The 13,531-nt window shown below is 38.2% G+C and overlaps 1 protein-coding gene across 2 annotated transcripts; it reads left to right on the top strand.

The window, feature by feature from the left end:
• Nucleotides 1–7,178: 7,178 nt before the first annotated feature.
• SELENOK (selenoprotein K) lies at nucleotides 7,179–13,247 on the top strand. Of its 2 annotated transcripts, XM_039867445.1 has the most exons (5): nucleotides 7,179–7,328; nucleotides 10,314–10,404; nucleotides 11,637–11,720; nucleotides 12,347–12,433; nucleotides 12,689–13,247. In XM_039867445.1, the coding sequence occupies exons 1-4, from the start codon at nucleotides 7,310–7,312 to the stop codon at nucleotides 12,426–12,428; spliced, it is 276 nt and encodes a 91-aa protein (XP_039723379.1). In that variant the 5' UTR covers nucleotides 7,179–7,309; the 3' UTR covers nucleotides 12,429–12,433; nucleotides 12,689–13,247. The 2 variants fall into 2 exon arrangements, with proteins under 2 accessions (XP_039723379.1, XP_039723378.1); XM_039867444.1 differs by lacking the exon at nucleotides 12,689–13,247 and having other exon boundaries at nucleotides 12,347–12,437.
• The last annotated feature ends 284 nt before the right edge of the window (nucleotides 13,248–13,531 follow it).

A 13,531-nucleotide genomic window follows, 5' to 3' on the forward strand; every position in this document is an offset into this window, starting at 1 on the left:
GTATCCTTTTGAACCAAGCTAACAATTTTTCCAAGGAAAAGTCATCACTAGGGAACTTTTCCCTACAAGACTATAAAATAAACCTATTTTCACTGAACTTACCATTAAAAGGACCTAGAATGTCAAACCAAAGTAAGAGTTTATTCATCTGTTTGGTTATGGGAAGGTTAAAAGCAGAATGTTTATTGGCAAAATAAATATTTTTAATCAACCACGATATTTTAGTTTACTACTTATAATGATCCTTTCTGTTTATAAGTAATATGTTTTCACTATACCAAGAAAACAGCAGTTGTTCTAGAAATTTTATTTATACATTAATAACATAATTTCTAAGGTCAAAGGCAAAACAGTGCTTAATCTAAGACAATCTAAATTGTCATGTTGATTCGGTTAAATAAATGCTTCAACTTCCACATGTGTTACTGAGGATTAAGTAATTTATACTAACTCTCCTTCTGAGGATAACTAAATAATGGGGGACAAAATAATGGGGAAAATGTTTTAAAAACATTAAAAAGCTGGTGAGTAAGGAACTGCTTGGCCAAGATCCAAGAGAAGATGGAACTTCAGAGAAGTGAGTCTGCCATTGAGGCTGCTATTGGCCAAGAGGAATTTGCTCACCAGTGGTTAAATCAGCCTCTCTAAGCTGGGGGTTTGAAATTTAGAAACCTGGGCAACAGGGGAAGATAGGAGACTTGCTCTTCACAGAATATATATTAGTATCTTTTGATTTTTATATTATGTACAGATATCACCTTAAAACAAACAAAAATATCTAAGGACTATCAGACACTCTGCTCCAAACTATTTAGTGAAATAATAATAATAAATCATATGTTCCTTAAAAATCAATAGGCACATATCTATATTCTAATTTTTTAAATGTAAAAATTAATGTATCTTGAGACTTATAAACATAGTAATAGACTATACACTTGTGTTTCTTTATATCATTTTAGGAATCTAGAGATAGGCTTAGAAAGAAATACTTTTTTGTACTATAGAATTAAAAATATTAAAAAATTACTTTTAATTATCGGTCAATGTACCTGGGAAAGGAGGCTATAGAATTAAAAATATTAAAAATTTGCTTTTAATTATCAGTCAATGTACCTAGGAAAGGAGGCAACAAACACCTAAATCTCTGATGGTTTTACCAGGGAGTCCCCAAGCTCCTGGCCACAGACGGGCACCAGCCCCTGGCCTGTTAGGAACCAGGCTGCAGAAGCAGGAGGAGAGTGACGAGAGAGCCAGCAAAGCTTCCTCTGTATTTGCAGCCGCTCCCCAGCGCTAGCATCACCACCTCAGCTCCACCTCAGATCATCAGGCATTAGATTCTCATAGGAGCACCAGTCCCTGGTGCCAAAAAGGTTGGGGACTGTTGGTTTTACTTTATAAATCTGGGCAAATGTTTGTTTCCATTTATCACTATGACAGTTTCCATCACAATTACCAAGACTGCTATATCATGAGTTTAAAAGATCAGAAATTATAACTCGAATAGTGTTTCTCTTCCTTTAATGGAACCATAAAGTTGAATCAAGATTTCCTTATTCACTTAAAAATAGACTGTTTAAATGTAACCACACAGGCTCACTAATGAAACTGAATGACAGCTACTTCTGGAGCTGGAGTAATTAACTTTGTGATATACTTTAGAGACTACAGATAAAACTCTAAATTTTTAGTCACTAAATTTTCCGAAGAAGACAGCACTGTGAATTTTTATGAACATTTTCCCATCTTGATGCAGATGGATTCAAGTAGTTTAAGAAAGTGACTTGTAGAGCAATACAACCATCAGTACAGTTAAAGGGATGTGGTGCTTATTGGCTCAAAAAAGCCTGAATTGCAGAGCATGTCCAGTTTGAGGCTATGTTACTTAAATTAAAAAAAAAAATAGAAAGTACTGTGAAAAGTAACAATAAATAAGGTAGAAAAATGATACAATAGAAGAGCTATGATTTCTGAGCCCAGATGAAATAAGAAATATAAAAACAATAACTATAAGTAATGTAGGGAGGAGGCAAGAGAATTAAAATGTTAATCAAGCCATAATCAGAGACTGCTATATGCCGATCAACCCTGCAGCCAGGCCAGGAGGACACCTTCAGAACAAAGGAAGATTTTTGCTGGGATTGCTAAAAGCCCATTCCCCACACCTGTGAAGGAGAAACAGGAACCAAGAGTCATTCCCTCTGGCTAAAACCATGGGGAACCTATGGGTTAAAGGCTGGAAACTGCCAGCAGGCCTTTCACTCTACATATTCTTACCTTTTCAGGCTACACACTCTTCCACTTCCTCACTATATGTCCATATTAAAAGAAATGGGAACTAAAGAATGACATATAAACTGAATTCCCGGAACACTCAGGGTCCCTTCTCAGCAGTGCCTTTACTCTGTCTCTCACTGTCCCTCTCACTCTCTGCTTCTGCGAGACCATATTCTGGAGTGTTACCCCTTTTCTAATAAACTTTCTCGTTGACTCTTAACTTTGGCGTGTGTGTGGAACTCTTTCTACACTCTCCACCAAAGGACCCTCTTCTTATCTTCATGCAGAGCTTGATCTCCCCCTACCAACTTGGGGAAATTTGCCCTGTCCTGTATCATAAGAACACATAAAAGCTTAGTAAAGAATACAAATGCCAGCTGTTTTTTATATCCCTTAAAGGCAACGTTGAAGGCATCTACTGTTTTGATGTAACCCCCTATTTTTTCACTATCTTGTGAAAAATACTATCGCTCTCCACTTCCCTAGCCATGTGGCTTACTTAAGTAGGATTGACTCCAGCTCTGGCACCAGAAGTAGCCGTCATTCAGAAGAGCCCATCCCTCTGGTCAAGGGATAGGTGCAGATGAGAAGGTAATTTACTGAGAGGTTGTTAAAGAACAAAATTCAACCAAGTAAATGTGAAGATCTAATTGCCTTTATTAAGTGATTCATGAACCGGGTAGCATTCCATCTACTAACTAGAAGGGTACTTAGGGGAACACAGGAGGTCTTTTCAGGCAGATGACTTCAGTATCGCTGACCAGGAAATTCCAGACTGATTGGTTTAAAATTCCACTCTTGTGAGAGGCTGAAATTGCAATTAGGTTAGGTATAAAATCTTGGCGGGGATCAGCAAAAGTGACTCCATTTTTAGGTCTGTTATTTCCTAATAAGGTCTTAGAGGAATCTTAGGCTTAGGGTGTCTAGGAAAGAAATACTGTGGGAAGCTATTTTGCAACTTTGACAAAACTGAAATACATTCAAACTGTCTCCGGAAACCACCTCCCATTCTATACTGTACCACAGTGGATTATATCCTCCTATTTCAATACCTCTGCTTATATGTGGAGAGGCAATATAGCACAAGAGTTAACAGCACAAACTGTAGAGCCAAACTCTTAGTCTTAACCTCAGCTTTGTTTCTTACTACCTATATGACCTTGAGCAAGTCACTTGAGCTCTTTATGACTCAATTTCCTCATCTGTAAAATTAGAATAGTAGTAGAACTCAATAAGGTTGAGATTTAAATGAATTAATATACTTAGACCATTTACCGGAGTGCTATATCAATGTTAGCTATTACTGTTGTTGTAAGGAATAAATGAACTAATGAATGGAAAGTGCTCAGAACAGTAACTAAAACATAGTAAACCTTGTATAAATATTATCCATTTTTGAGAACATTCATTCATCTGTCCATTCAACAAATATTGTGTCTTTTCCATGCCAGGCCAATGATGTCTCCTAGACCAGTGATGGCCAACAGAAATGCAATGTAAACCATAAATGTGAGCCAAATACGTAATTTAAAATTTTCTAGCAGTCAAAGTAAAAAGAAACTTTTTATTTTTTAATATTAAAATGTTTTAATCCAATATCCGAAATATTATTTCAACACGTAATCAGTATAAAAGAGATATTTTACATTCCTTTTTCCATTCTAAATCTTTGTATGTGTATTTTGCACATACAGCACAGCTCAATTCAGACAAGCCACATTGCAACTGCTCGACAGCCACAAGTGGCTAGTAGCTAACATGCAGTCTTTACCTTAAAGGTTAGAAAGAGGGGAAATGCTATCTTTGTCCCCAATCTCATCTTGCTACTGATGCAGGACAGGGCAAATTTCTCCAAGTGATGGAGAGACCAAGCTCTGTACCGAGAGAAGAGGATCCTTTGGCGGAGAGTCTAGAAAGAATTCAACACACACACCAAAATCAGAGTTAACGGGAAAGTTTCATTAAAAAAGGGATAACACTCCACAGAGTGTGGTCTCCTCTCAGAGGTAGACAGTGAGAGAGAGAGTAAAGGGACCAAGAGGGACCATCCCTGAGTGTTCAGGGAATTTTATATATCATTCCATACTTCTCATTTCCTTTGATATGGACATACAGTGAGGAAGGGGAAGAGTATGTAGCCTGAAAAGGTAAGAATATGTACAGTGAAAGGCCTGCTGGCAGTTTCCAGTCTTTAATCCATAGGTTCCCCATGGTTTTAGACAGAGGGGAATGACTCTGTGGTTCCTGTTTTCCCTGGTGTGGAGTATGGGTTGTTAGCAATCCCAGCAGAAATCTTCCTTTGTTCTGAAGGTGTCCTCCGGGCTGATCAGTATATAGCAGTCTCTGATTATGGCTCGATTAACATTTTAATTCTCTTGCCTCCTCCCTACATTACTACTAATTACATAATTTTTTTTCAATTAGCAAAGTACTTTCACAGTCATTATTTTGATAGGCACATGCCTCCCCTTAAAAGATAGATTAGATTTTAGAAGGTGGGGAAAATTCCCATCAAGAGGAAAGCAGGAGCAGAAGCAACAACGGAGGAAAACAAGGAGTGTATTAGGAAATTAGAAGTCATAGAAATAAACATATGAAAATGTATCAGAGAAGCCCTTGCGTGTTATTTGTCAGGTAGCGGGGAGAAACCAAAGGTTGGATGCAGGGAAGAGGCAAGTTTGGATTAAATAGGCAGCTTAATATAAAAAGAAACAGAGTGGGAGAGGCTAGTGTTGCAGGAAGCGACACCCGACAAAGGAATTCAGACGCTCAGACAACTTCGTTAGAGGAAGGAGAGCGTGGGACATTTAACAAACTCAAAGCATGATCTCCCCTTGGTTAAATTTCTTACAGCTTATATACCCTTGCAGTGTCCATGCAAGGGGTGCGTGATTCCTTTGTCTGAGGTTTTACATGTACCTCCTTACTCAGAGTGGGGAGGGGCAGCTTCGGGTGGGGGGGCTGAAGGGGAGGAATTTCCAGACCCTTGGTGTTATCAGCACCTTTATCTGATTCTTGAACAAAGAGACGGGACTCCTAGGCTTACAGATAGGGAACAGCATTCATTGATGTCTGCGCCTGCTCAGCGGGTTTCTTATCCGAAGGCTGAGCTCTCGCTGTAACACAGCAAACAGTTCCACAGTCCTGACATTCCTATACAGCTACAGAGATAGGGAAGGAGCTGCAGAATCCTTGAGGTGGGGGATGCAGCTGTGAAAAACATGTTAACTGAAGAGCATAGGGGGAAGAGAGAGCAGTTTTAACCAGCTGAGTCAGTTATTTCTGCAGGCCCTTTTCTTTGCATCTATTTTTACTTTCAGATGTCTCCTCTCCTCTCTTACTAGAGGTAGTTCATTAGGAAATCACTGCATTAAATCTCAAGAAGAAATGTTCTAGATAGAAGAATGGAGAGGAAGAGATAGCTTATAAGTGTCTGGAACAAAGGAGTCTCTTCCTCCCTAGGTGACTGGGGAGTTTTTTAGGGAACTTCTATTAAGATATTTCTCTTTCTTTTCCCCTAACCCCAACCAATACCTGAGTACCTACTCCTTGCCAAGGACTATGATAGACCTTGAAGATGTAAAAGGGAACAAGGTAGGTAAGGTTCCTGAACTCTTAGATGTCATGTTTTCTTGAAAGAGATGAAGCCAATTATTAGATAAATAATTACACATTGGGCTAAGTACTATAAAGAAAATAATTATAAAGATTTCAGTGTTGTAGACAAGTGAACGAGATGATTCCCATTTGAAGATCACTCTTGCTGCAGTGCGAAAAATTGCTTAAGGCCAGTAAAGGTGGAAGCTGGGATTTCACTTAGAAGGCAACTGGAGTGGAGCAGGTTAAGAAATGATGGCTGCATGACCCAAATTAAGGACTTTGAAAAAATTAATGACCTCCCCTCCAATATTTTTGCAAAAATGATCCTCTAATTGTTCTGCAAAAATTTTAAATGAAGCAAAGGATGTAAGCACTTTTGGGGAGACAATGCTCCCAAAAGAGTCAGCACGAAGTTAAATCTTTAATTATTCCAGATATTAGAACATATTTACGATCTTAACCAACATTGTTAAATGCAAAACATAATTATTTCCAAAATATAATTTTCAGTGTCTTTTTAGAAAAGTTGATTAGGAACCTTTCTGATGAGATAACACGAGAACTGGAAAAAAAAAAAAAGCAGCAGCAATTAGGGATCCACACAGAAAGAATAGCCAAATATAGAGGCCTTGGGACATGTTAAGGAAACACAAAGCATCCCAGTGGATGAAGCAGAGTAAATATACATCAGCACATTGTATGTGGTCTTTATTTAATGAATGACCAGGAAATATCTTACTCGTCTGCCACCTCTACAGTGCTAACATGCAGAGGCCATCAAGAAACAAGAAGAAAGGTCTCGCGTTTTCAGTTGCCTCACCAACAGCGGATAAAAAACGCAATCACTTCTGGTGAACCAAGAGCAGAAACACTGGTTTAAAAGAGAATAAATACATCCAGTAGGTGCCTGTCTGCGTATTGCCAAAGGCTTGACAATAAAGCTCCTCTACAGTTTGGTCACCGCCTCAACCCAAAAGCACTGCCATCCACACCCTCAAATATCAACATGTCTTGAAGTTTCTGGGGAACTTCCTTATGCTAGCGGTTCTCCAAGCCACTACCTTGCCTCCCCCGACCCTGGGCCTATCAAACAATTAGAAAGCGGCTTTTCTTCGCGCGGCAGTGCAAAGAAGCTCCGCAAACTCAAATCCGAAAGAAGATGGAAAACCGCGCGCTTACAGCCTGTCTCCCAAACAGCGTATCCGACCATATACACGTCAGCCTCCGCTTTACTGGTAGTCGCCTGCGTGACAAAGCGAACACACCCGTGGATAGCGTGGCTTCCCCGGCCAATGGGCTCTGTCCACCTCCCTCTTCTGTCACCCTGCGTTCAATGTAGTCTGTGACGTTAAAAGGCGGGCGCGGAGGGAGATACGGAAGTCGGGAGGGGTCAGGCCCCTCAGTCACTCGGAGGCGAGGAAGGAGAAACAAGATGGTTTACATCTCGAATGGTGAGTTGGAGCTGGGCGAAACGGGTAAAGGGGCGACCGCTGGCCTGGGAGGCCGGATCTCGGGTTTCTTCCACCCTCGCCCGCCGGGCCTGGTGCCCTTCGCGGCTCTCGTAGACTTTATGCCACACAGCCAGGCGAGGTCGCCCGGGCTTGCGGCTCGTCAGCGCATCGCGCATAAGCGGTTGGGCTAGGGCGGAGGTCTCCATGGTGACAGCTGTGCGGGATGCCTAGGGTCTTTCTGGAGAGCTTCTGATGTGGGCCTTGCGAAAGTGGTCTTTCCTCTCGGGCGTCTATCCCCTTAATAGTAATAACATTAACACCATCTGCGTAGCGCTTGTGCCTTGGGCACTGTTTGAGCATTATTCGCTCATCAACTCATTCAGTCTTTATAACAGCCTTTTTCAGGTAGTATTTTATTTTCCCAATTTTACGGATGGAGACTGAGGCGCAGATTAAAGAATTTGCCCAGGATCACAAAGTCAGTTAATGGCTCAGTCGGAATTTGAATCGAAGTAGGCTGATGTCAGCGTCCTTACTGTTGTTAGTTATACTGGTTTTCTATAACTTTGAGGGAATTAGATGAAAGTTTTGCGTGGGCTTTAGTTTTTAGTTTTCTCCCAGGAGAGGGTATCTAGTCAGTCATACCTATAGTCATTTGTCCTAATTTCAGGGGGCACAGGAAGAAGCTCCCTCTAGAGCAAGTTAATTATTGCAGAATTGAGAATCAGGGAGACTTAATTCAGTAAGAAAGAAAATGGAAAGACACAACATAACTGGGTCAGAGCATTGCCAGAACCGCCTGTCCACCTGTTTGACTCAGGTGAAGCAAATTGGTGTTGGTGCAATCTTAACAAATAGTTCATGGATCACAGGAAGTAGGTTCTGGTTCTATTTGAATCATCTGTTTATCTTCAGAGGTAACTAAGATAGTCAGGAGAAGTCATTTGGCTGCCTGGACTTTGTATTTCTTTGATCTTTGAAATCTCTCTCTCTCCTTGTCTCCTACTTAAAAATCTTTGAAATAGGTAAGTTGATGGACACACACAAAAATCAAAATTTTATCTTCGTTTTGGGCACTTGCAAACTTCGTATCTTATCCTTTGTGATTATGGCCGGCAGCTTTTATTTATGCATTATTGAATAATTCTTTGTTAATGTGTCTTATTGTGAATGCATTATTGTATTTGATCCTCATAAATGCTATAAAGGATCTATTAGGGCCTTTTATCTCATTTTTATAGTTGAGAAATGCCAATTGCATTCAAGCAACTTATTGCCCTCTAAGGATATTGGGAGGAGGAGGTTTCTGCCTTCAGAAACTAAGAGTGAAAGTGAATAAAGCAAGGTGGAATGATGCAAGTGCGAGCAATAGGTTCTTTGGAATCACAAAGGAAGTAATGCCAGAGATTTGTCTTTTTAGAAGGACTGTATTTATTAGCACTTCATAGTTGACAAAACATTTCTTACCATCAAATGACTTTCTTTCCCCAAGGACTTCTCCATGCTCATTTCCACCCCTCCAGCCAGGGTTTATCAATCTTATATGGCTAACCCTGGAATACTTTTTCTCAGAGAAGGAAAATGTCACATCAGCCAAGGAAGCAGAACTAGTAAGAGGCAGAACCAAGCCTATCACTCATGCTGTCTTTAAATCTAGCCCTTTTTTCTCTATAGCTCTATGAGTAGATATACCTGAAAGTAAACTGGGCAAGGAAAGTGGAAAAGTAAACCCTGGCTGGAGGGGTGGAAATGAGCATGGAGAAGTCCTTGGGTAAATGGAGAGAGAGATAGTTGACAGCTCTTCTCCCAAAATATTCTGACCTCTTGATTTACAAGGCCGAAACTCTATAGAGTACTAACTTTTCATGTTGTAGCTTCTATTATTTAAAGTGGTTTGAAAAATAAATTCATTTTTGCTTAAGATAAAGCTGAAGTCTAGAATTAGAATCAACAGCATCCTTTTACAGAAAATACTGGTCATTTTAATGACCAAGCTTAATTCTCTTCAATACTTAGAACACACAGATTCTTTGATTTATAAAAATTTTATTATAACTGATTCTAAAGACTTGGAAGGGCATGTGTAAACAATCTTTTTATATAGGCAAGATGCTTTGCAAGTGAAAAATACCTTGAACACATTTAGGAAAATAGAATTGGTGTGAGCATTCTTTTATATTCACTGATTTGTTTCCTCAAAATACTTGAATAAACAGATATTTGTACATCCACATTCATAGAAGCATTTTCGCAGTAGCCAAAAGGTGGAAGCAACCCAAGTGACCATCAGATGAATGGATAAGCAAAATGTAGTATACACATTCAATGGAATATTAATCAGCCTTAAAAAAAAAAGGGGGAAGGAAATTTTGAAACATGCTACAACATGGATGAACCTTAAAGACATTATGTTAAGTGAAATAGCTTGTCACCAAAGTACAAATATTGTATGCTTCCTCATGTGATGTTCCTATAGCATTCAAATTCATGGAGACAGAAGGTAGAATGGTGGTTGTTAGGGTCTAGGGGAAGGAAGAAATGGGAAGTTAGTGTTTAATGGGTACAGAATTTCAGGTGGAGAAGATGAAAAACTTCTGAAGATAGTGGTGATGGTTGTACAACAATATGAATATACTTAATGCCGTAGAACTGTACACTTAAACATGGTCAAAATGGTAAATTTTCGTGTATATTTTACCACAGTAATAAAAGAAAAAATACTTGAAGTGTCACCCTCCAAAATAACAAAAACTATAGGAAAACATTTGATGTATTCAAGGGATGAATGCTAGATCACAAAGCTTTACTTCTTTGAACTCTTCCTTAAAATGTTGTACACATAAAAGACCTCTCCTTTCCTTGACCATTTGGAATGATACACAAGTTGAAAACTGAATCTATGATTGTTATGTAACTGATTAAATGTAATGCGTCTTGAGTCAGGGATTTGTAACACTAACAAAGTTTCTTTATTCTTGTCTGTAGGTCAAGTGTTGGACAGTCGGAGTCAGTCCCCATGGAGATTATCATTGATAACAGATTTCTTTTGGGGAATAGCTGAGTTTGTGGTTTTGTTGTAAGTATAGTAGTGCTCTTAGTAGCCCTGATTAAGTTGCCAGAAGTCCATTAGGTACATTATGTTGCATATCTTAAACAAGCTCAGCTTTCCTGAAGCAGTTTTTAATTTTTTTTTTTTATTACTAGCTTTACTAAGGAAAATGAATACTGTGTAGTGCTAACACCTCCACCAGACATCTTATGATTATGAATGTTAGTTGAGTTATTAACTTTGACCATATCTTAGCTTTGGTGGTAACTATATCAACTTGCAGCTATGGTGCCAGAATGACAATGCCTTGCCTTCTCTTTACTATTCCCGGCTTTAGGGTGTATGTGCAAATTTTATTCAATATTATACAACAAGTAAACAAGGGGAATTAGATATTGATTAAAAAAAAAGCTCCCATGTTAATAAAGTTTTTGTTTAATCAAGAATTAGAATCAATACAGAGGAGACAAAAATTTAAACCACTATAATTTCAAGCAGTCCTTAGTTAAATGCATTTTTTGGTCTTTCACATGCTATATATTTTATGAAAATTGTTTATCAACTACTAACAAGTCTCATCCTAAATTTGAATATATATGTTTGAATGTTTCATGGGTAGAGAACTGTGGGGATGCGAAGATGTGGGAAACAGTCCCTTCATTGACCTTAAAATTAGTAAATATACTACAAGAGGCATTGGGGCAGGAATGATTGTGGGAGGTGATCTTCAGAGAAAGTTATTCCAGGTAGAAGAAACACAGGAAAGGTGGCCGAGGAGTTCGAATATCAGTCTGTGATCTTTACACTTAATTTGAGTATCTCTGTGGTTTAGAAGAGTAATCTGATGGCTGCATGTGGCATAAATTAGAAAAGGTAAAATAGAAGAGTCAGTTCCATGGAAAAAACTAATGGGACAAGAGAGGATCGAAGTTGTTTCCCCACATACAAGGAAATGTTAGGTAGGTTGTCAACAGGGGAAATATAGGAGCAATGAATGTACAATACTAGGAAATGTGGGGAGTTATCTACGAGAGTTATCAGAAAATAAGAAAAACAAGGAAGTGAGGCTTTGGCACAGAACGTAGCACACTCTGTTTAAAGATGTGCTTGCATTAGATGGTGTTGTACAGATGGCTTCAAGAAATACGGGTCTGGAGCTAAAACAGTTGTCCTCTCACAGAGATAATAGTTGAAACCATGGAAATACCTTTTATAATGTCGAAAGTAGTACTTCTGTTGTTTTCTGCTTCTTGTTTCAGTTTCAAAACTCTGCTTCAGCAAGATGTGAAAAAGAGAAGAGGCTACAGAAACTCATCTGATTCCAGATATGATGATGGAAGAGGGTATAGTTTTTTAACTTGATAATAGATGTTTTTACCTCTCTGTAAATTTCAGTTAAATTAGATATGATGGATGGATGGATGGATGGATGGATGGATGGATGGATGGATAGATAGATAGATAGATAGGCAGGCAAGCAGGCTCATGATAACAAAAGGTTTAAATTCTATTTCACAAAATTAATTAATTACTGTAAATTAAATTGCCTCTGATTTGATAGAGTTAATCTAGCAAAGCGAAAATGTACATCAAATATCCTATGGGATATATTTAAATTAAAGGATGAAAACTGAGTGCCAACATTAAAATCTAGAGATTTCAAATTTTAGAATCTCAATTTCCAACTGCTAATGAAAAATTCAGAAGATCGAGCAGCATTAGGTTAGGCTTGTGTTTCCATGAGACAAAAATCACCTGGAGTTGGGTTTCTGTTGGGCATTTACAAGAAATGCTATTTAGTTCATCACAGTCCTTGCCTGACTCACTTTCCTCATGTGCTTTATGTGTCTGGTTCCCTATAAGGGTTTGCATTTTTGTCTTAAATGGTAGTTTCTGTTTTAAGTAAAGAAAAGGGTCCAATTGAAATAATGTCTACTAAACAGTAAAAATTAACTTTTTCTTTTATTAGGCCCCCAGGAAACCCCCCCAGAAGAATGGGTAGAATTAATCATCTGCATGGTCCTAATCCTCCTCCAATGGCTGGTGGATGAGGAAGGTAACTTAAAAATCTCAAATTATTCTACAGGGATTTCATTTTGAAAATGCTTCCTTAGGAAGATGTTTAGGAAAACAGAAGATGCCCAACATTTTTAATTACTTGGACATCATTATTTGCAACCCTTGAAAATCCATTGGCTTTTTTATCAAAATGTCTTTTGAAACAGGTTTTATAACATGTAACGATTGTTGGATTTTTCATACATATCCAAATTAATAACTAGCAACTAATTATTATAACCTTTTCTTTTAGGTAAATGTCTGCTGTAAGAAGCAGACAACTGGACATGCACATTCATTGCAGAAGGAAACCATCAAGGAGTGGAGGGCAGACTATGCTGGACAAGTAGATGGATGTGTATGTCCTAAACATGGATTGCTCTGTGTCCTCACAGATGAATGAGGTTGTGTTGGGAATTCCCTCACAGGGATCCGGCATGACTGACATGCAGTTCTATAAATGCACATATTTGTCTCATCTTTTTGTATAGTTTATGAAACTATTAGTATAGTTTTAATAAGTACATATTTTTAGGTTACAAATCTGATTTCTCATCTTTATATAATGAAAACAGAAAAAATCTGAATTTGTGTTTTCATTATATTCGAAGAAAAATAAAAGGTTGTGTATTTAGTATTAGTGTCACCTTTTTAAACTTCTGTAAATGTTCATTGTTTTCTTTTATAAATAAATCACATTGTATTTATTTCAACAGCATGCATATAATACCTGTGCTCTTGGATTTTTATTTTGAAATGCATTTGTCCCACGAATCTTTAATACAGTGTATTTGATTTGCTACCGCATGTAATTATCGGGGTATTTATAAAGCCATAACCAACAACTGAGCTACGAAATGAAGATTTACTAAGTGTTCTTTAAATTCATGAACTTCAATGCTATCTTCACAAATCTGAATTCTAAACCGTTTCTTAGGATACTGCCTATTGGCTTTAACTTCCATCTAAATGCTGGTAACTCTTATATTCTTTCACCAGAATGGAAGCTCTATAAGGTTAGAGATTTCATCTTCTTTACCCCAATACTTTCAACAGCGACAACATGTAATAGGCACTGAAATTTTTATTGGAAGAG

The sequence above is a fragment of the Pteropus medius genome, unplaced genomic scaffold (genome assembly GCF_902729225.1).
Source record: "Pteropus medius unplaced genomic scaffold, Ma_sr-lr_union100, whole genome shotgun sequence".
Lineage (NCBI taxonomy): Eukaryota > Metazoa > Chordata > Mammalia > Chiroptera > Pteropodidae > Pteropus > Pteropus medius.

What these genes read in the sequence shown, in the direction of transcription:
- SELENOK (XM_039867445.1), top strand. An exon ending in GCTGAGTTTGTGGTTTTGTT is followed by an intron (nt 10,405 to 11,636) that starts GTAAGTATAGTA and finishes TTCTTGTTTCAG; the next exon opens with TTTCAAAACTCTGCTTCAGC. An exon ending in AGATATGATGATGGAAGAGG is followed by an intron (nt 11,721 to 12,346) that starts GTATAGTTTTTT and finishes TTCTTTTATTAG; the next exon opens with GCCCCCAGGAAACCCCCCCA.